Source organism: Equus quagga, chromosome 12 (genome assembly GCF_021613505.1).
Source record: "Equus quagga isolate Etosha38 chromosome 12, UCLA_HA_Equagga_1.0, whole genome shotgun sequence".
NCBI classification, from domain to species: Eukaryota; Metazoa; Chordata; class Mammalia; order Perissodactyla; family Equidae; genus Equus; species Equus quagga.
Genome location: NC_060278.1, coordinates 90,783,026 through 90,805,534, shown reverse-complemented (window position 1 = coordinate 90,805,534; position 22,509 = coordinate 90,783,026). Strand labels below are relative to the sequence as shown.

Genomic DNA, 22,509 nt, shown 5'->3' with positions numbered 1-22,509 from the left:
TGGGGGAGATAAAGCAGAAAAAAAAAAAACAGGAAGATTGGCAACAGTTGTTAGCCCAGGTGCCAATCTTTAAAAAAAAAAAAGGACTCAATTTGGGTAAAAAAGAAAGTCATCCATTGTCGCTTTTAAAAAGCACATATGCGCTAATCATCAGGGAAATGTGAATCAAAACCACAATGAGATAGGGCCGGCCCTGTGGCATAGTGGTTAGGTTCAGCAGGCTCTGCTTCGGTGGCCTGAGGTTCCAAGGTTCAGATCCCGAGCTCAGACATGCACCACTCGTCAGCCATGCTGAGGTGGCGTCCCACATACACATGAAGGAGGATTGGCATAGATGTTAGCTCAGGGTTAATCTTCCTCAAGCAAAAAGAGGAGGATTGGCAGCAGGTGATAGCTTAGGGTGAATCTTCCTTACCAAAAAAAAAAAAAAACAACAAAAAACCCACAATGAGATATCACCTTACATCTGCTAGAATGGCCATCATCAAGAAGACAAGAGATGACAAGCATTGGCGAGGATGTGGAGAAAAGGGAACCCTTGTGCCCTGTTGGTGGGAATGCAAATTGGTGCAGCCAGTATGGAAAACACATGGAGGTTCCTTAAGAATTAAAAATAGAGCCAGCATTCTCAGTGGTATTGGTCCAGCAATCTCACTGGTATTGGTATTCATCCAAAGGAAATGAAATGAGCATCTCAAAGAGATACCCACACCCCCATGTTCATTGCAGCGTATTCACAATAGCCAAGACAGGGGAACAACCTGTGTCTGTCGATGAATGAATGGATCAAGAAAATGTGATATATATATATGTATACACACACACACACACACACAGTGGAATATTATTTGGACATAAACTGAAGGAAGTCTTGCCATTTGCAACAACATGGATGGACCCTGAAGGCATTATTGCTGAGTCAAGTAAGTCAGACGGAGAAATACTGCATGATCTCACTTCCATGTGGAATCTGAAAAGGCCGAACTCATAGAAACAGAGAGTAGATTGGTGGTTGCCAAGGGCTGGGGGCGGGGGTGGGGGTGGGTATAGGGAGATGTCGGTCAAAGGGGAGAAACTTTCAGCTATACGATGAATAAGTTCTGGGGATCTAATGAGTAGGAGAGTGACTAGGGTTAATAATATTGTATTGGATACTTGAAAGTTGCTAAGAGGGTCTATCTTAAATATTCTCACCACCAAAAAAAAGGGATAGTAATTATGTGAGGTGATGGAGATGTTAACTAACCTTTTTTTGGTAATCATTTTGCAATATATATGTATCAAATCATCACATCGTACTCCTTACACACTGTTATATGTCAATTATATCTCAACAAAGCTGGGGGGGAAGCACACATAATGCAAAATAGCCAAGGGTAAAGTAAAAAAAAGATGACCAAATATTGGGTAAATGCCAACAAAAATGACAAAGATATCAATAGTACTTTCAGATTAAAAATCATTCAAAGAGGGAAGAAAGAGTAAATCCACAAAGAACCTATGATGTTAGGAACCTTGATGCACTTAACAGCACAGCAAAAATGTAAGCAAGAACTGCTGGAAATGTGAGATTGACAGAAACATGCCAGCCTCATAGTTTGCTACTCCCCACATGAACCTCATTTTCCAGTTATGAGTTTACAGGTTCTCCGGTCTCTCCCATACCTCCATGTCTTTGCATAATTTGTCCCCTCTGCCAAGGCAGGGCTTCCCCAATCCTGGCCACTGCATCCCTTTTACATGAGATCTGGCCCACTCCTGTTGCACTGGCGTCATTCTTAAAATGAGAGCTTGGTGAGGTAGAGAAGGCAAGTCCCAATGACAGGCGCATTGCAGGAGGCCGTCGGCATCATGGGACAAGGGCAGGATAAAGGCAGGTCACACCGTCACAAGTGAGTGGAGCACAGGTGTAGTGGACATCATGGCTGCCTTCCCAACATCCTTTCCACTCATCCCCATTGTGTGGCAGCCACCACCCACTCCATCCTAGTCACCGAAACAGGTTCAGTTACGCTTAGGTTAAGATCCACTGTGTAAATGCCTGCTAATGGGTACAGCGTTTCTTTTGGGGTGATGAAAATGTTCTAAGATTGCTTGTGATGGTGACTGCACAATTCTGTGAATATACTAAAAACTGTCTGATTGTATGCTTCAAATGGGTGAACTATATGGCATGTGAATTATATCTCAATAAAGCTATTATTTAAAAAAAAAAAAACAGAAAAGAAAAGAACCACCGTGTGCATTCCTCCAGTCACAAGAATTAATTCAAAGAAGGTAAAGCTCAGGACTTCTGTTGGGAATTCTGGGATATAGACAACTTGCTGTAGACATGGGTGAAAAACAAGTAGCCCCAAGGAGTTGGTGGTCACATGATGGGGATCCAGGCTTAGAACAAAGAGGACACCACATCCAGCAATAAAAAGAAACTTTAAAAACTAGGTCCTAGACGATATCATTGAGCAGTTCAATCTCAAAAGGGACACCCACACAGTGCATTTTACACAAGATGTCCTCATCTGGGGAGGTGCCGTGGTTTTTCATCCATCCCCTCTTGACAGATGCTGGGGTTCTTTCCATTTATCAATATCACAAGGAACCCTGAGATAAACACCTTACTCTCTACCACCTTTTCCTTTGTGCCGAGGTAACAGGAGGAGAGAGTGCTACAAGTGCCACTGCTGAATGAAAGGGGTTGTGGAATTTTGACATTTCTTGCCAAATTGGCTTCCAAAAAGGATTGTTCTGTTGGATTTGTTTGCTTGCTTTTGTTTTTGCAGCCCAGAACAGGGTGTTGGTTTTGCTCCTGCTGTCTACCTGGCCCCATCTTGTGTGGTCCTGTGCCCTGGAGGCCCTGAGGCTGTATTTTGCCCTCAGCTTGAGACGCCACCCATAGATGTCCCCCCAACTTCCGGAGGTGTGAGCTACCACTCAGGGCCAGCGTCAGCGAGGTATGACCTGCTCAGTCACACAGGGACCCATGCTTAGAAGGGCCTCATGCTTGGTTTAATGCCCCACTATTATCATCTTGAAATTCTCGGTGATTTTTGAACAAGGGGCCTTATGTTCATTTTGCATGTGGCCTCTCCGGCGAGCACCTTACCCTTAGACTTTGGCTGTGCCTTTCCCCAGGAGTCCTGTCACACACCGAGCTCGACTCCAGGTTATAAACGCTCCCATCCTGAAACACACTCAAATGTGGAAAGCAAAGAAATCTCAGGTCCACGAGTGCCCACAGGAAGAGGCAGGGCACACAGCCTCTCCCCGGCAACAGCTTGGCCGTTTTCCCCAAGCAGAAGCTTCACTGGAGACCAATTCCCAGTTAATTATAAAATTGGCTGTTCCGCTTTATTTATTCTTTTCAAGAAAACTGCTAGTCAGTGCGCCTCCTGTGAATCTGTTTGGTACCCCATGCTGGTGCACAGCTCGGTTCCTTTCATTGCTCTGCGATTCGCTTGGAAATTACTAGCATCTGTGTGTTTTCATGACAGTTTGAAAACCGCGGTGAGTAAACCAAAACAGAAGGCGTCAACTGTGTCACCGCTTTGACGGCTAAGTGGTGAGAGGGGAGCAATCATTTCTCTGGGTGAACTTTTTGAGGCAATCAGACAGGGGCACAGGAAAGAACAGAAATGAAATGACATCCCATGGTTCTCAATGTGTCATTGTTCCAAGTTCCCATGTCGCAGTGTGGCAATGAGTCCCCCATTTAGCCAGAGAACGACGGGTATGCAGCACATCCACAGAATTTGTTTCGAGCTTCACAAACAGGTCAGGTTTTTGTGTTTTGTTTTTAACATTTTATTGATGCATAGTGTTTGCAGAAAAGTGCACACATCCTAAGTGTACAGCACAATTAATTGTGTCTAGTTGTAATTTTGTTTTTAAGCTTTTACTGAGCACTGCCTGCTTGCCCACTAAACAACGGATAACCAGATCGGCAAGTTTCAAAGTTCAGACAGGCCTGACTTCAACTCCTGGATCTGTCATTGATTCATGTAGTGATCTTGGGGAGCCGTGAACCTGGCAGCCTCAGCTTCCTCATTTTCACAGGGAGACTGCCTCAGGCAGCGCAGTGTAAGAGCTCCTTCTTTATTGAGCCTCTCGATGGCCAGGTAGAGAGGTGGAGAAAGGTGCCTGGAACAGGAAGTCTTCCGTGAGTGTTAATTTGATGAATATGTGTTGCTTCTGGGCGCTTCCCACCTGAGACTCAGGCAGGATGAGTGACTTGCCTGAGACTGCCCAGCCGGTGAGCAGCTCCTAGCTCCTGTCCTACAGCAAACAGCCAGAGTCGTGCGAGCCCAGCTTGTGGATGAGATACGCCACCAGGTCAGAGGGCCAGGGCAGCCCTCACAGCTGCTTAGAACTTTCCCGAATGCAAAGCCTTTCTCTCCGCATAAACAAGCTCCTTCTCCCTCCCGGTGACCTGTCCAAGCCCCTCCTCACTCTCTGTGTGACCGTGGATGTGGCCCTTTCTCTCTCTGGGCCTCAGTTTCCATAACTGTAGAATAGGCAAACAAGGGTAGGGATGGGAGATTTGCAAGACCCTTGCCCTTGGGGTCAGGGCAGGCCCCAAGAATCAGATGACAGGGCAGCAAAAGCAGTTGCCGAAGGGCAGGGCCGAGGAAACTCAAGCTCAGCTGAGAGCCTGCTTAGAGAGGCCAGAAGCCAGCATGACCAAGGGACCAGGAATGCAGCACATCAGGAGGTGCGGGTGGAGGCGTGGCTGGCCTCCTCTCCAGCTCAGCCTGGCCGAGGCCTCCCCACAAAGTGCAATAGGGCTCTTAGGCAGCCCTGGACTCCTCTCAGAGCGCCTGCCCTTGCTGTCGCCTCCCTGACTCTGATGAAACACTGACAGGTTGCAGAAAAGGGCAGTGGCTGCGTGGGCAGCGTTCTGGAGTTAAACAGAGGCTGAGCTCCATCCTCACGCCTTGACATCCTGGGTGAGAGGTTTCACCTCCCTGAGCTTCCATCTCCTCTGCAAAGAAGGGGCTAATCACAGCCACCTTCTCTGGGAGTACCCAAAAACATGTAAATAAGATGGCTGGCGAGATATCTGGCCTATACTAGGTGCACAAGAGATAGGAACTGTTGTGATATTAATTATTATTATTAGCAGCATCACCACTATCCTCATCTTGATTGTTCCAGAAGCTACAATGAGTTAAGAAGGCTCTAGTCACAAGCACAGCCCACATGGTCATAGTGACAAAGTGATCCTGACACAGGCCATGGAGTGGCTGGCACTGAGCACTCTGCCCAGTGTGCACTAACATTTACCAGGTGCAAGGTGCTGCTCTGAGCACTGCAACCGGGTCCCTCCCTCAACCCGGGACCCTGCAACATTTCGGTTGGGTCATTCTTTGTCCTGTGTATTGCAGGATGTTTAGCAGCATCCCTGGGCTCCCTCCACTAGATGCCAAAAGCATCCCTCCCACTTATGACAACCAACAATGTCTTCAGACATCACATGTCCCCCGGGGGGCAAAATCTCCCCCGCTGAGAACCTCTGCTTTACATGGAGTAACTGTAATCCTCGCAAGTTCCTACTGTTATTACTATCCCATTTTACAGATGAGTAACTTGCCCAAGGTTTCCTGGCTAGTAAATGGTAGGACTGGACTTTGAACCCAGGAAGCCTGGCTCCATAACCCATAGTCTCAACCACTAGGCAATAAGCCCCTTGTGTAACTTTTTGTCCTTAATTCTGACTTTAGCTTTTTTTTCACTGGCCAGATGCAGCCTGTGGTTGGAAAAGAAATACCACCGGCCTGGACTCAGCCCCAGCTCTCCCTCCTACCAGTAGTTCCGACTCTTTTGAAGATTCCTTGTCTCCTAGTTATCGTTGGATAATAATCTATCATAACGAGATGGACTGAGCTCAGTTCCCAGTGGGGCACGCCGGAGGAGCAACAGGCGGTCACTGTTGGGGAAAGGCCAAGCTTCACTTTGCTGAGTGGGGAACACAGGCAGGTAAGAAGCTGGGAGTGAAGAGAAAGGAGGGACAGAGGGGATGAGCTGATGGCCAGAGACGACTGCCCCCACGGGCGGAACTGCTGTATGGGTGTGATGTGATCTGTCTTTTTTCTCCTCTCCGAACATTCAGGAAATCAACGTTACCAGCCAGTGCTTTAGGAGTTGGGTTGTTTTAGAGGCCATATGATGAAACACGGACACCAGTCTCTGGTTCAGCATGGGACAAGGACAGTTGAATGCTGAATGCTCAGAGGAGCCTGGTGACACCCAGTGACAACCGTCCTTGACTTTGAAGAGTGCACAGGAGAAGATGCAAGAAGGAAAAAACAGAGACAGTGGCCTTTCCACAGTTTGCTCCCTGTTCATACTCTCCCATGAACTTTTATACATGGCATGGGTGCCAGTGGGGGCTTATGATGGAGGGTCTCTCCTCTGCTGCTCTAGGACTTGCCAGTAAGTCTGGATTCTCCATGCCCACACATGTACTTTTGTATAACTTACATGGCTATGATGTGGATGGTGCCCCTTTGGATGTAACATCTTTATGCAGTGTACAACCTAAACATCAGTACACAGCAACACTGCCATCCATGAAGCAATCCCTATGGGGACAGGGTGGCGGTGGGTCGTAAAAGGCAAATCCTGCATTTACATTTTTGAGTTTCATCTTAACTGAGCTCCTAAAACCCCTGTAAGGCAACAACTTTTCCCTTAAGATAAGACTGGCTCATTCCAGCCAGTGTGCTCATTCTTTGAATTGTTCAACGATGCTCACCATATTTCTTCCACATAATAATCCTGCTGGAGCTGATCTCTGGGTTGTGGAATTTTCAAGTATGGCTATTTTGTGCTATAGACAGCAAGAATGAGAACATTCTGAAATACAATCAATGGAATTTAGATTCCTGAATCAGATCTGAGGCTGCACCTGGAGAAAGAGAAAGGCACAGCTGGGGGTGCTCCCTTCAGCTGGTCAAGGTGGGCAACAGCCAGAGAAATGGGAGACCCGCTGGCCAAGAAGCTGTGTTTCAGGTGTGGAGACCAGGCCAGTGGTTCTCAGACCTCACTGTGCACTGGACCCACCCAGGCAGCTTTTCAAAGTCCCAGCGCCCAGGCGACACCCCAGACCCCTGCACCAAGGCCACTGGAAATGGGACCTGGGCATGCATATTGTTCAAAGCTGCCCAGTTGATTCCATTGTGCAGCCAGGGCTGGGAGGCACTGCCTGGGAGCATCATTATGTGGCTGGGGTTCAAAGAATTGCACAGAAGGTTTCAAAAGTGGGGTGGGAATGGATGGATTGCATTGAAACTCACATAGCACTTTGGGAGGGGCAGCCTGCATTTTTGAGATGGCTGGGGGCAATTAAGTTACTGCCCATGACCTCTGAGATGACAGATGTTCCCAACCAGAAGATCAGGATTGACCATTCTCCATTTGAAGTGGCAGAACGGCCACCCCCACTGGCTTTTACCACGTATGAATGTAGCTTGCCATCATCTGAACAGGAGGAGGTCTCACATTTAAAAGTCCTCTAGTTTCAATTTCTCTTGGGAAAAAAATCAAAAGAGATGATAATCCTGGGGCCCCGTCCTTCAGTGACAACAATTAGCTGAAGCCGAGTGGTGGCTGCCCCTTCAAATGAGCTTCCAGCCAGCTGTCCATCCCCTTGGTGCTTGCCAGAGAGGTTCTGAAAGCTCCCCAGGGGTTTGAGGCTGGCCCTGATCCTCTCTTTGCACAAGGTCATAGACACTAGCTTGTTCCTGCCTGAGTCACTTAATCAGATATTTTAATATGCTGGGCAACGTATAGAACAGTGTTGGCCAATACGGTAGCCACTAGCTGAGTGTGACTACTGAGCACTTAAAATGTGGTTAGTATGACTGGAGATCTGAATTTTTAATTTTATTTAATTGTAACTAATTTAAATTTAAAACTGGATGGTTGATTCAGTTACTAGAAAACTTGGATATGCGAATCTCTCCAACTTGGATGTGCAAAATCTACTCTGTAAATTCTCAGTCCTCGTCCAAGATCTACTGAATGAGAAACTCTGGGGGTGGGTGCAGTAATCTGGGTGTTAATAAGCCTCCTTGGTGATTCTGATGCACCCATCCAACCTGCAGCTTCTGCAGGGGTGCGGCAGGGTGAACTCCTGGGGGTAGAGGCAGCTGACTACGGTTTGGAGAAGCCGTGTGGAAGAGTGGCTGTGTAGACAGAACACTGCCCTTCCCCCGAGAAAGGCGCCCAGGTCCTAGCCCCTGGAGGCTGTAAATATATGTTACATGGCAAGGCGGGATTAAGGTTGCAAATGGAATTACGGGTGCTGATCAGCCGACCTTGAGATGGGAAGATTATCCTGGATTATCTCGGGGGCGGGAGGGGGGGGGGGCGGTGGAGAGGAAATGCCAGGGTCCTTAAGTGAGGAAGAAGGAGGCAGAAGAGTGAAAACCAGAGATGACAGCATGACAGGGACTCACTGGCTGCTACTGGCTTGAAGACGGAAGGAGACCATGAGCTGAGGGGGCAGACAGCCTCTAGAAGCTGGAAAATGGGTTCTCCCCTCAATTTTCCAGAAAGGACCACAGCTCTGCCAACACCTTGATTTTAGCCCAGGAAGAAAGACCCATTTTGGACTTCTGGCCTCCAGAGCTATAAGATAATAAATTTGAGGCAATTTGTTAGGGCAGCAATAGGAGACGTTCCACGCAGTGGCCAAGGGTCGATGCCCTGGAGTCAGATGGTCTGAGTCTGGGTCTGTCATTTTGATGTGTGACCATGGGAAACTATTTTAGTCTTCCCTCCCTCACCCTGCACAATGGGGATGATGACGATGACGATAGTATACACAGGGCTGTGAGGATGAGGTAAAATAGGACATGCAAAACATTTGGCTCATCGTAAGCACTCCAACAGATGTTTAAAAGCAAAACTGTCTTCTGACTAATGAGCTGCCTACAAACCACCTAAGATGGAGCAAAGAGCCCTGAGGGACAGAGCAGGAACCAGAGCAGGATGGGCTGCAGAGAGAAGGCTTCCTGGAGGAGGTGACGTTAGAACTCAGTTTTAAAGGAAGAGTCAGTGAAAGTCAAGGAGGGAATGAGATATGCAAAGCTCAGAGGAAGGGGGCAAGTTGTTATGCTGATAAGTATACAGGAATTTTGCTGGATGGATAGGAGCCTGCATTAGGGAGTGATGAGAATGGAGTTGGGAAAAAATAAGGGGTGGTGGGGAACACCTCCCCAAGCAAAATAAAATCCAGAAGCCATAACTGTAAACACCTGAAGATTGACTGTATCAAAATTTAAAACTTCTGTATTACAAACAACACCATAAACAAAATCATAAGACCAGTGATCAGCTGAGAGGAAATATTTGCAACAAATGATGAAGTGTTATTCTCTAGTCTATATAAAGAGTTCCTAGAAATCAATAAGGAAAAAAATATCCTCAAAAAACATCCAATAGAAAGGTAGACAGCAGATATGAATGAACAGCCACTGAGGAGAAAATGTAAATGCTCAGTATGAAAAGATGTTGAACCTCAGAAGTAATTAGGGAAACGCAGACTAAGACAATGAAATATTTTCACCCATCAGATTAGCAAACACCAAAAAGATTGCTAACACCCAGGGTTGACAAGTGTCACAAAAAAGACATGCTCACGCTCTGTGAGCATGTGCTGGCCAAACCTGGCAGGAGGGGGGATGGAGAATCCCAGAGTCGCGAAGGGTGGCAGCCTAACCCCTCAGTGAAGGGGCGCCTTCTCCTTCTGCTTCACTGTGAGGCAGGAGAGGAAACAGAAAGGCCTGTCAGAAGGGACCCGCCCCTTGCTGGTGTGTAAACAAGAGTCAGCCCATTTCCTCCTGCTGTGAGGCCTGGAGAGATGCGCCTGCAAGAGCATCTGCTGTAAAGCCGGGCGGAACCACCAGGGCTGCAGCCTAGTCCTAGGGGCTGCAGCACATGGTGACAGCTCTGTAGTGGAGATCTGGGAAGACGTGTGTAAACAGCAGCAAGTATTAGAATGGCACTTATTTTGCAAATAAAGGAAGCAGTTCAGAGAGGTGCGGTAACTTTCCCAAGGATAAATAGAGGATTTAAGACTCAGATGCAGGACTGGCCTGGTGGTGCAGCGGTTAAGTTCGCACATTCTGCTTCAGTGGCCCGGGGTTCGCTGGTTCGGATCCCGGCTGCAGACATGGCACCACTTGGCACACCATGCTGTGGTAGGCGTCCCACATACAAAGTAGAGGAAGATGGGCACGGACGTTAGCTCAGGGCCAGTCTTCCTTAGCCAAAAGAGGAGGACTGACAGCAGATGTTAGTTCAGGGTTAATCTTCCTCAAAAAAAAAAAAAAAAAAAAGACTCAGGTGCGGATCTTTCTATCACTCCAAGGAGTCAGGAGGCTTGAATTCACTGATCACATGAGAACAAACCTGTGCTATGTGGGCTGAACCCCGAGACCTTTCCTCTAATGGCCGGTGTCTGGCACATAAGGTGCGCTCCCTTCATACTGCCCTGTGCTGAGCCCTTCATACACATTAATTTCATTTCATCCTCACAACAAGCCTAAGAGGCAGGAACTGCCGTTCACAACCATCCTACAGAAAAGGAAACTGAGGCTCAGAGAGGTTAAGTAACTTCCCCAGAGTCCCACAGCTGGTAGGTGGTGAAGCTGGGCTTTGGTGAAGATTCAGGCTGTCCTTCTACCACTGATACATTTAAACTGTGTGTGGTGATTCAATAGGTGCTTGGGTTCACATACAGGGGTGTGTGTCTGGAGGTTTAAGGGTACAGGATATCTGGAGAGATCCATTGACATTATCCTCAATGGCAGAGACCTCAGACCTGCACATGAGCAAAATACAAGTTTAGGGGCCGGCCTGGTGGCGCAGCGGTTAAGTGTGCACGTTCCGCTTTGGCGGCCTGCGGTTCGCTGGTTCGGATCCCGGGTGCGGACATGGCACCGCTTGGCATGACATATTGTGCTAGGTGTCCCACATATAAAGTAGAGGAAGATGGGCATGATGTTATCTCAGGGCCAGTCTTCCTCAGCACAAAGAGGAGGATTGGCAGATGTTAGCTCAAGGCTAATCTTCCTCAAAAAAAAAAAAAAAGAGTTTAGGTGGACTTTGTAAAAGTGAGTTATTCTGCAAAATATCTGTGTGCAATTGGTCGAGTCCCTTAACCCACTGTTGATTAAGGGAATCTGACTGCTGCTCTAGATTCAAAATGAGTCTTCTTGCCTCTGATCTATCAGACTCTCAGCCTGTGAAAAGATGCTCAATTGCACCAATAATAAAAGAAAGTGAGTTAAAACAAGATACAATTAGCAAAGACTAAAAAGAGCAATAATGTCCAGTTAAGAATGTCAAGAACATAAAGAAACAAAGGCTGGTAGCCTCTTAGTGAGTCTGTGCAACCCTCCTGGGAAACCACTTGGCAATATGTTTCAAAGTTTTAAATGTCTATACCTTTGGACTCAGTGATTCCTATTCTGGGACTTTATCATAAGAATAAGTGAACAAAGATATATACCTAAGACAATTCAGTGTAGTTTATAATAACAAACAGAAAGGAAAAGAGAAAGAAACAGTCTAAAAGCCCATCAGAGGAGGCTAGTTAACGAAAGGACAGTTCAGTCATAAAACGAAATATCAAGCAGCGTTTAAAGGGAACAACGTAGATCTCTATTTCCATGAAAAAATATTACCAAGTGGGAGAGGTTGTTTCACACTACTACAGGTAGTATAATCCAATTTGCGTGTATAAATATAATCACATACATAGCCTAGGTCATAGATGTTTTCCATGTATGTAAATATGTTTATGAAGCATAAAATCTTACAGGCTTGACGCTGAACTGCTCACAGTTACTATTCTAGTGGGTTGGAGGGGGGAGGGGGGAGGGGATTTCACTTGCTGGTTTTTGCATTTCACAGCAATCGTGAATTCACAGAAAATACACGCCTATTTGGGAGCGAGGATGGAGGGAATCCTAACAGAGTTGTCTTGCTAGCGTTGGGTCATTAAGGCTCCTCCCAAGCTAACACTGCAGGATTCTAAGACTCAGTCCACACAGAGAGCAAACTCTAGTCCCATTCACTTTACAGGAGGTTCTGTTTGATGACAACACTGACTCCAGTCGCCGTTGCTCAGACCTTTCCCATCAGCATTTAGTGCATCATATTGTAGCGGACCAGTCTTATATCTTCCTCCTGCACCAGGCTGTGGACATCCTAAGGGCTGAGAGAGCATCTTACTCATCCTCATACCCCATGCCCATCGTGGGACTTCACACAGAAGCAGTGAGTGTCATTCATCCAGCAAACATTTCATGAGCACCTACAACGGGCCAGCCCTGCCCTGGGTGCTGAAGATACAGGGTGAACAGAACAGACCCAGCCTGGCATCTGAGAGCTTACCGTCTCCCTGGAATTTATTGAATAAATAAATGACTCACGAGTGAGTGACCAGTGAGACAAATGAACTCAGAGGGATGGAAGAACTGACATAGTGACCGTGTTGATGAGGATCAAGGCTGCCCCTGGGAGAAGCCCCAGGCGTCCTGCCCTACATACCATCTCCGGAAGCATAGGACGTCCTGACTTAATCTGATCTGATTCTTATCTAAAGTTATAGGACCACCCAATAACCAGACCCCACCTGCACTGATAACATTTTAATGATTTTTTTCATGATCTTTCCTTTGTCTTGTAGAGAAATAACTCACATACCTATGCCTTATAAATTTAGCTCTAACCCTCAGCACATTGCAGCTCTTCACTGCCTGTGGGTCCTGTCCCCATGCTATTCTCTGAATAAAAAAAGCACTACTGTTAGACCTTGAGAGTCCAAGAAATCTTTCTTTTGACTCCTTGAATCACCGAGCCCGAGCCCGAGCCCGTATCAGTGTGAACCATCCACAGGAGCATTGGCCTGGGGAGGACAGACCAGCCCTGTCCCAGGGAAGTGGTTTGCACATTTTTTTGATAGTGGAATCTCCTCTCAATGAACAAAAGAGAGAACAATGATATTATTGTAAACTCATTTTATAAGTTCAATTTAAAGTGTTTACAGATCATACAATCTATATCATTTTGATAGAGACAAAAAATATTTGGGATATACCACAGAAGTGTGTGAGGTGTTTTTTACTAGTTTTTTGATATTTAAAAAATAGAATAAAAATTAAATTCAAATAAAACTTTTACAGAATTCTGGAGTTTGAAAAACCACTGTTTTAGACGTAAGAGTGCTGGATTTGGGGGTTTTTTGGTTGTGTGTGTGTGTGTGTGTAGAGGAAGATTGGCCTGAGCTAACATCTGTGCCAATCCTCCTCTATTTTATGTGGGATGCCACTATAGCATGGCTTGATGAGCAGTGCTAGGTCCATGCCTGGGATCTGAACTGATGAACCCTGGGAAGCCGGAGTTAACCACTACACCCTCCCCCCCCCACCCCCCCACCCCCCCTCCCCCCTGCCAGGCCCCAGAAGTAAGAGTGTTGTTTTAAGTAACAAAAGGAATGCAACAAAATTCATTTGTTTATTCAACCATTAAGTATTGAGCACATCCAATGAGTCAGGCACTCTTATAGTGAATTCAATACTAATAGCCTCAGGGATCACAAGGAACCAAGAGATTAAGGGAAGGCCTCGGGTGGTCGGAGAACAGCTGCGATAGATAGGTAGGTGGGTAGATAGAGAGATGGATGAATGGATAATTAGAGACAGAGAGAGATGGAGAAAAAGGGAGAGAGAGAGATGATAGATGATAGATAGATAGAGGATAGTGTGATACGTTGAATAATAGCCCCCCAAAGATGTCCACTTCCTAATCTCTAGAACCTGTGAATATGTCAGCTCACATGACAAAAGCGGCTCTGCAGACGTGATTAAGTTAAGGATCTTGAGATGCGAAGAGTCTCCTGGATTGTCAGAGTGAGCCCAACGTAACCACAAGCGTCCTTATAAGTGAAAGAGGGAGGCATGAGGATTGGAGTCAGAAAAGGAGGTATGACAGAAGTGAAGGTCAGAGTCAGAGAGATTGGAAGATGTTACACTGCTGGCTGTGAAGACGGAAGAGGGCCATGAGCCAGGGATGCAGGCGGCCTCTAGAAGCTGGAAGAGGAAAGGAAACAGCTCCTCCCTACAGCCTCCAGGAGGAGCACAGCCCTGGTTTTTAGGATTTCTGACTTCCAGAACCATAAGACGATAAATTTGTGTTGTTTTAAGCCAGCAAGCTTGAGGTGATTTGTTACAGCAGCAATAGGAAACTAATACAGGCTAGAGAGGGAGAGAGAGAGATAACAGATGGATGGATGGATGGATGGATGGAAGGATGGATAGCTGGATTGACAGATATGCAAACAGGCACGTCTTTGGCTTATTAAGATGGATTCGCAATAAAATCACGTCCTGAGTAATTTTCGCCCAGGATAGGACAGAGCCCCCCACGCACAGGAACTCAGTGAACACGCTGAATGAATGAAATGATCTCCCTGAGCTCTCTGCCTCTTCTCTGAGCCTGGAAGTTGTTCCCGCATCTAGGAATTCTGTGGGCTCAGTTGTTCTAGGATCAGGTCCCCCCATTCCCTGACTCCACTCTCCACAGTCAGGCCACAGTCAACCTTCAGGTCCTAGGGTGGAAATGAGCAAGGCAACGGGGTCCCCTGCTGTAGGCGTGTTCTGAGCTACAACCTTCTTGGAGCGTAATTGGGCAAGATCATCAAGATTCTAATTCTTCCTTTCAAACCTGCAATTATGCTTTCAGGAATGAGTATTACCCACACAAATCCCCAAAGATGTCCATTGCAGTATTGCTTAAAAGGGTTAAAAAGAAGATGTGGTGTATATATATGCAATGGAATACTACTGAGCCATAAAAAAGACGAAATTGTGCCATTTGCAATTACATGGATAGACCTGGAGGGTATTATGCTAAGTGAAATAAGTCAGACAGAGAAAGACAAATACAGTATGACTTCACTCATCTGTGGAAGATAAACAAACACATAGATAAGGAGAACAGATTGATAGTTACCAGAGGGGGAGGGCGAAAGGGGTAAAGGGGCACATACGTATGGTGACAGATGGAAACTAGACTCTCGGTGGTGAACAGTATGCAGCCTAAACAGAAGCCGAAATGTAATAATATACACCTGAAATTTATACATTATACACCAATGTGACCTCAATAAAATAACTTTAAAAAATTAGAACCAAGCTAAATGTCCATTAGCCAGAGACTGCTCAAAATTAACCAAAGAACATCCTATAAAGTTGGATTCTGGGACGCCATTAAAATGAATGAGTCAGATCGCTTTGTTACCGACATGTAAAGATGTCCATAACGCTAATTAAGGGATAAAAGGAAGCCTAGAAGCACACGGTAGTGGGATCCTATAAAAATGTTCTCCCAAGGTATTTGCCAAAATTTTAACAGTAGTAGATTCTGGAAATAGGCATACAAACTTCTGAACTGTTTGAATTTTTATAATAATCATATCGTAATATGCTGTAATCATAGTTGGGGAAAAATGACTTTTTAAAAATTCTGGCCTGTCAGAGGCAGACTGAGTAGGGAGGAGGGGTGAGAGTTCTCAGCCGAGGTGAGCACACGTTCACATCGAGCCAGCTGAGACTCCAAAGCTTAAGGTCCTGAATCTGGAGCCCCAAATAACCCCTGGGGTCCCTAATAATCTCTACATCCAGAGGAAGGGGAAATGGCACATACTGGGGGTCACTTACGTCTCTAAGAATCGAAAAATGAGTGACCCTGCAGGGGGACAGCAGCAGGAGCCCAGGGCAGTGTGTGTCCCAGGAAGGGCCTAGGTTTGGGGTCCAGGCACCAGGGTTTGAAATACGCACCCCCACCACTTGGCAGCCAGTAACCTTGGGCCATTTACTGACCTCGCAGAGCTTCTGCTTCCTTATCTGAAGGATGCGAGGGGAGTTCCTGCCTCACAGGGATGTTGTGAGGACTGATGACATGCACCCCTGGCACATAGTAGGTCCTTGCTTTGGTCTCCTCACCCCTCAGGCCTGGCCCTGAGACACCAGAGGCCAAAGGACACCCTCCCTCCCTGCCCCACCGTGATGTCTGTACCTGCAGCCCAGGTCCACCCAGCGCCGGGCACAGTGCCCTGGCCGCCTGGCGATGCGGGCCCGTGGGATCCGAGGACATGGTGAGGCCAGGGAGAATGGGGCTAGCCGCTCCATCTGGGCGGTGGGGAGAAGGGCAGGCTCTGCCATGGGCTGGCACCTTCGTGGTTCCTGGGTCAGCTGCCTCGCTGCTGCGGCCGTGGGGCTGATTCAAGCGGCAATGAGCACAGGAGGAAGGCTACAGGGCCTCTGGGGCACACCCAAGTCCCAGACACTCCCACGCCGGGACAAATGTCCAACCCCCTCCTGGGTGGGGTTGGCTCAGCCAGGGCCACCTGCAGGCAGACACACAAACACACACACACACACACACACACACACATACACACACACACACACACACACGAGCCCTGCCCACCTGCCTGCAGTGCCGTGAAATGGGAACGGCGCCTTTAAAAACGTCATGAGATACTACTCGTACTGTTGTTGTCACTACCTACAGCTATCTGATTTTAAATAAAACTGAATCAATAAAGTATAGGGCTAATGTGGGTAGAAAAAAGCAGCCATGACCCAGAGGTCTTCACCCTGGCCTGGCCACTCCCTCTGTGCCTTTGAGCAGGTCACTTGCCTTCTCTGAGCCTTGGGTTCCTCCTCTGTGAACCGAGGATGATGACATTTGCCAGGAAACAAGAAAGCAGGCAAACAGGAGTGTGTTAAGCGTGTGACAGGGCAGGGCTTGGGGTAGGGGAAAGGGGGATGCTAAGGGAGGATGCTAAGTAAACAGGAGTGGCCGAATGTTGGGGTCCAGAAGGGCCTCCCTGGGAACTGACATTTTGCCTGGAATGTGAGGAAGTCGGAGCTCAGCATATGCAAAGATGTAGAAGTGGGGCATTTAGGGACAAGTAAGGGACATTCCTGCCAGCTTCCCTGGCTTGCTTCTCACTCCCCATATCCGTTACGCACCAGGAGTCCCTCCTCTTGCTCTCTGGCCAGGACAGAAGGCCATGGTCATCCCCAGCTTGGCCTGGCCCACCCTGCCTGCCTCTAGAACTCTGGGTGTCAGTGACACTCCCGGGCAGCGGATTTGCCTTCACACTAAGAAGAGCAGCCCCAGGAGGAGAGGCCCAAGTCCATGGGTCACCATGGTCTGCCCTGGCCTTGGGGAAGCAAGAAATGAAGCCTAATACCTGGAAGTATTGCCCCACTGGAGCCACAGTGCCCAGGACGATGCACGGCCCAGCATCAACAGATAGGGAGGAGCTCACAGGACAAAGGGTCCTCAGGAGCCCCAAGTCCCTGGCCGTCACTGGCTCCCATGTGCAGACTAGGCTGTGCAGAGAACCAAGGGCCCACTTTTCCCAAGCCATGTCTGGAACCATGCCACCAGAAGGCTGAGAGCCGGGGTCCCATCAGTGCACAGATCCTCCCTCCCAATATGTAAGCTGAACCAGCAGCGAAAGTGGGTGAAAAAGCACATTGACAGTCATAAGGAGCTTTGTGTGGGCAACACGGTAGGTGCTTAATAAAGGATGGATGGATGGATGGATGGATAGATGGATGGATGGATGGATACGTGGAGTAGTGAATGGCTGTGTACCTGAATGTGCGAGAGCATGAGTGAGTGAATGAATGAATGAATCAGTGAGCCATGAGTGAATGGGTGGATAAGTCAATGAGTGAATGAATAAATGCCATGCTCCGGTGAGTAAACAAGCTAGCACCTGAGTAAATAAACTTCTAGTCCAGAACAGAAAACCTAATTTGTTGTCACCTCCCCTAGGTGCAGGGAAGCCCTGGGAAGAAAGCAAGGAGGGAGAGTAGCCTGAATCTTGAGCAGGCGGCACTTTCAAGCTTCCTTAAGGAAGCACCACTTCTCGGCTTCCTGGAGAGCCGTGTGTACTCAGAATGAAGTGAAGGGTGCCCGAGCTCAGGGCAACATTCCTCGGCCCCGCTGGGCCCTGTCCCAGCCCTGCAGTATCGGCCAGGCCGGTTAGGTCACAGTGGAGTGACTCAGACCTGATGGCCCTGCCCCCTGGCAGCCAGTGATCCAGCCCACCCTCTCACAATCTCTGAGACGCATTTATGCCCCTCGGGTTCAGAAAGCTCCCCAGGGCTGTGTGCTGTGTGCTCAGCATTTCCTCCCTGCCTGTCTAGCCCTCCAAGCAGCTCCCACTGCCCACTGTAGCACTGTCCAACCCAGCATGAGGTAGTGGAGCCTCAGAGGCATGGGGTGAGCCTCAGCTCTGCCACTTAAGCTGTGTGTCTGCAGGCGAGTGCCTTAACCTCTCTGAGTCATAGCTTCCTCATCCTTTAAATGAAAATCTTGCCTGTCTCGAGGGGTGGTTGTGAGGATTCAGTGGGATATGGGATCGTACATGCTGAGCAACCAAACTGTGCCCAGCACATAATGGACACCAAGCACCTTATTCCAGGTGCTTGACTTTTTCTTTTGGCAGCAGTTTATGGAGATTTTATCGAGTGCCAGCCAAGCACAATGCTCAGAGCTTTACGTGCATTACCACATTCAGTCCTAACAAGGAGGGCGTTAGGGGTTGAACTACCCCAAATGTACACAGACGTCCTAACCCCCAGGGCCTCAGAATATGCCCCTATTTTGAAATACGATCTCAACAGAGGTAGTCAAGTTAACATGCAGTCATTAGGGTGGGCCCTAATCTAATGACTGGTGTCCTTATAAAAGGGGAAATTTGGACCCAGAGGCAGACACGCACAGAGGGAAGACGAGGTGAAGACACAGGCAGAAGCCGCGTGAAGATGGAGGCAGAGACTGGAGTGAAGCGGCCACAGCCAGGGACCGTCTGGAGCTGCCAGAAGCTGGAAGAAGCAAGGCAGGCTTCGTCGCCTGCAGGTTCAGAGGGAGCTCGGCTCTGTCGGCACCTTGATTTTGGACTTCGGGGCTCCAGAACTGGGAGACAATGAATTTCTGTTGTTCTAACCCACCCAGTTTGTGAAACTCTGTTGGGGCAGCCACAGGAAACTAAGGCAGAGGGATGGGCCCCATTTTGCAGATGATGACACTGAGGCTCACAGGGATGGTGGTGAGAGGGTGAGGGGCTTGCCCTTGGGATTCCAGGGTTCAGGGGTGGAAAATACAGCCCTTCCTGGGAGATGTGTCGTGACAAGGGGTTCAAGACTGTCATATGGCCCCTGCAGCTCTCCCACCGTACCCCAGTGACTGTCCTCCCAGCCTCCCTGAGCTCCTGAGGCTGGGGAGCCACGTGCACTTATTGTTCTGAGTTTACTCGTGTTTCCTACAGGCACCAACAGCGTAACCTTAAGCTGCATCGCTCTAGTCCAGGAAGAGCCAGGGGTATTACTGTGGATATTGAGAAACACTTGTCAGTTAAGGGGCCAGCCCAGTGGCGCAGCAGTTAAGTTTGAATATTCCGCTTCCGCGGCCCAGGGTTCACTGGTTGGGATCCCGGGTGCGGACATGGCACCTCTTGCCAAGCCATGCTGTGGTAGGTGTCCCACATAAAGTAGAGGAAGATGGGCACGGATGTTAGCTCAGGGCCAGTCTTCCTCAGCAAAAAGAGGAGGATTGGCAGTAGTTAGTTCAGGGCTAATCTTCCTCAAAAAAAAAAAAAAAAGCGAGAGAAATACATCAGTTAAGAGTCAGAAAATTGAGCCACTTCCAGGCTGTGTGACTTTGGGCAAGTTACTTAACCTCTCTGACCCTCAGTTTCCTCATCTGAAAATGGAACTATGACCTACCTCACAGGATTGTTGCAGGGCTCAAGGAAGATAATGTGTGGGAAGCGCTTGGTGCTGGGGCAGGCACACAGCAACAGGCACTCAGCCGTGGCTGCTATAACGGGGATGATATCTCTCAGGGAGCCTACCACTGGAGGATCACAGGGTGTGTTTACCAGACACACACACACGTCTCCTGCTTAGCAGGACAAGATGCCAAAAAGGCGGCCCCAGTCCACATCCTCAGAGGCCCACCCAGAGCAGGAAGGCGTCTCCCCACACTTCCCCACCAGCTACCGTCCAGAGCCACTTACCGGCCAGGGGCCCCAAGGAGCTTCCCCCTTGCCTTCTGCCACCAGTGCTCCCAGGAGCATGGCCAGACATCCTCCCTGCAGAGCCCGGGGTGCAGAGCCTCGCCGTGCCCACTCTCCCCTGGGTCTGAGCTCCCCCGGGAGGTCCTCTGGCTTCCCCAGAGTGGCTGCAGGTGGGGGGGCGGGGGGGGGGGGGGGGGGCGGGGGTGCGCTTGACTTTTCTAGATCAGCACAGAGGGGGACAGTCCTCCGGAGCCCGACAGCACAGGGGGCAGTGGCCGACTAGCTGTGCACAGGACTCCATGGGGCAGGCAGGTGGAGAAAATGCCAGACAAAGGCAGGGAGGAGCTCCAGCAGCAAGCGGGGCTGGTTACCAAAGCATCTACTCTATGCCGGGAAGGCTCCCGGGAAAACACAGCCCCGACAAAAGCTCATCAGCCAGAGCAAAGCACGCGTGGAGAAAGGAGTGCGTGGGTGTGCGTGTGTTTTAGGGGGTGTACAGTGGGGGCAACTTGGCAATACCTCCAATATACAAAAGCGCAGACCTTATAGTCAACATTTTCTCCTTTCAGAACTTATCCTCCAGATGGAAGGACACTTGTGTACAAAGATCTAAGTTCAAGGGTGTTCACTGCAGCCTTGTTGGTAAGAACACAAACCTCATGCAGCAAATTCAGTGGGGCTCGGATCCCAAAGGGTGGTTCTCTAGACCACACAAAGAACTCTGACTTTAGCCCTGGGACAATAGGGAGCCATAGAGGGCTTTAAGCAGGGGGAGAAATATGTTCTAATTTGTGCTTTGGATGGATGGTCCTAACAGGGCAGAAAAAGCAGAGCTGGGGAGACCAAAGGCCAGGAGATAATAATTCAGGCTCCATTCTCTCACCTGTGGACATTTTAAAAGCCTCGTAGGGGCTGGTGGGATGTGGGGTGAGAAAGAGAAGACAAAGACGATACCCAGGCAATACCCGGGACCCGTCCCCTTCTCCAGCCCATCAACCCTGCTGCCTCTGAGTAACCAGTGGGGGCAAGGACAAGGGACTTCTTCAAAGGTCAGACTTTGCGCTCCCCTTATGTTCCCCAACACTCCAACCTGGAGAACTGGCCCAGTGCATCAGGCTGGGCTCTGGAGTCCCAGGGCCTAGGTTCAAATCCTAACACCACCAATGTGACCCTGAGCAAGTTACTTGACTGCTCTGCGTCGCATTTTCCCCATCTATAAAACAGGGATAACCAAAGCCCCTACCTCCTGGAATTCTTGTGAGGGTTAAAAATGACGACGTGTGTAAAGCATGTAGAAAAGTGCCTGGGACACAGTAAGTGCTCATTAAACGGGAGCTATTCTTATCATAACCAGGCATGTGGTAGACACTGTAGATACCTGTATAATGAATATTTGTTATCAAAATCAACCTGAAGGCTCATCAAGGAGTTTGAAACTAGAGAAGGGAAGTTCACAGCAAGATCCCCCAGTCCTTTGAAGACATGGGAAAGAGTCAGGGGTTCCCACAGAGCATCGGGGACACAGCCGGGCCCCACAGCTTCTTGAACAAATGGACTTGCTCAGGCCCAGCAGGTTTGTCAGGGGTCTCCTGAGCACAGGCATCCCCTCATTTCTTTAATACGGACCCACAGCCTCCATTCCAGCCCTGCCCCAGGACCTCCTCTGAATTCAGTTGGCCAGCTTCTCCCCGTGCACCTGCTTACACCATCTTCACAGACTCGGGCTCCTCCATGGGGCCCAGGAGGCCATCTGCAATGGAGACTAGCTGAGTCCTCTGGAGGCTTTCGTGCATCCATCAGTGGAGGAGAGAAGCTGGGGGTCCCAGGTAAGCACCTCATTGGCCAAAGTCCTCTTCCCTTCCAGGCAAGTCTTCCCCATCCATTTCGGCCATTGCCGCCGCCCAGCTGACTCCGGGAAAACCAAGCTGGAAGCAAATGGAAGGTTGGGTCTAGGGGTGACGATGGAATGAAAGGGGACAGATACGTGATGGGCTGGGAAGGGCTCTACATAAATAGGACAGGCACCTTGAGCAGAGTCCGAACGTCTCCTTCTCTTACCTAATTGTAAACAAACATGACAGGTTACATAATTTGTGGGGCCCGTTAAACATGAACATGTAGGGCCCCTTGTTCAAATATTAAGACTTACAAGACAGCAGCAGCAGAGCACTAAACCAAGCATAGGGCTTTTATGAACACGGGACCTTGTGGGACTGCAGATTACAACCCGTGAAGCCAGCCCTGAACCTAAAACCCTGAGCATATGCAGTTTGCGTTTTTCTGGGGAAGGGCCCCTCGTCACAGTCATGACCGGGAAAGTTTATTTATTTATTTTTGGAAGATTAGCTCTGAGCTAACTGCTGCCAATCCTCCTCTTTTTGCTGAGGGAGACTGGC

At 48.7% G+C, this 22,509-nt stretch overlaps 1 protein-coding gene across 4 annotated transcripts in view; it reads right to left on the bottom strand.

The window, feature by feature from the left end:
- Positions 1-16,370, bottom strand: part of ARHGAP40 (Rho GTPase activating protein 40) — a 38,235-nt gene extending 21,865 nt beyond the window's left edge. For 3 of the 4 annotated variants that reach the window (XR_006891291.1, XM_046680067.1, XM_046680068.1), the window contains exon 1: positions 16,087-16,370. Coding sequence is in view for 3 of the 4 variants with exons in the window: in XM_046680067.1 (XP_046536023.1) it covers positions 16,087-16,232 (146 nt within the window). In the remaining variant the exon portion in view is untranslated. The remainder of the gene's footprint in view (positions 1-16,086) is intronic. The other variant, XM_046680066.1, reaches the window with a different exon arrangement.
- Between the last annotated feature and the right edge of the window lie 6,139 nt (positions 16,371-22,509).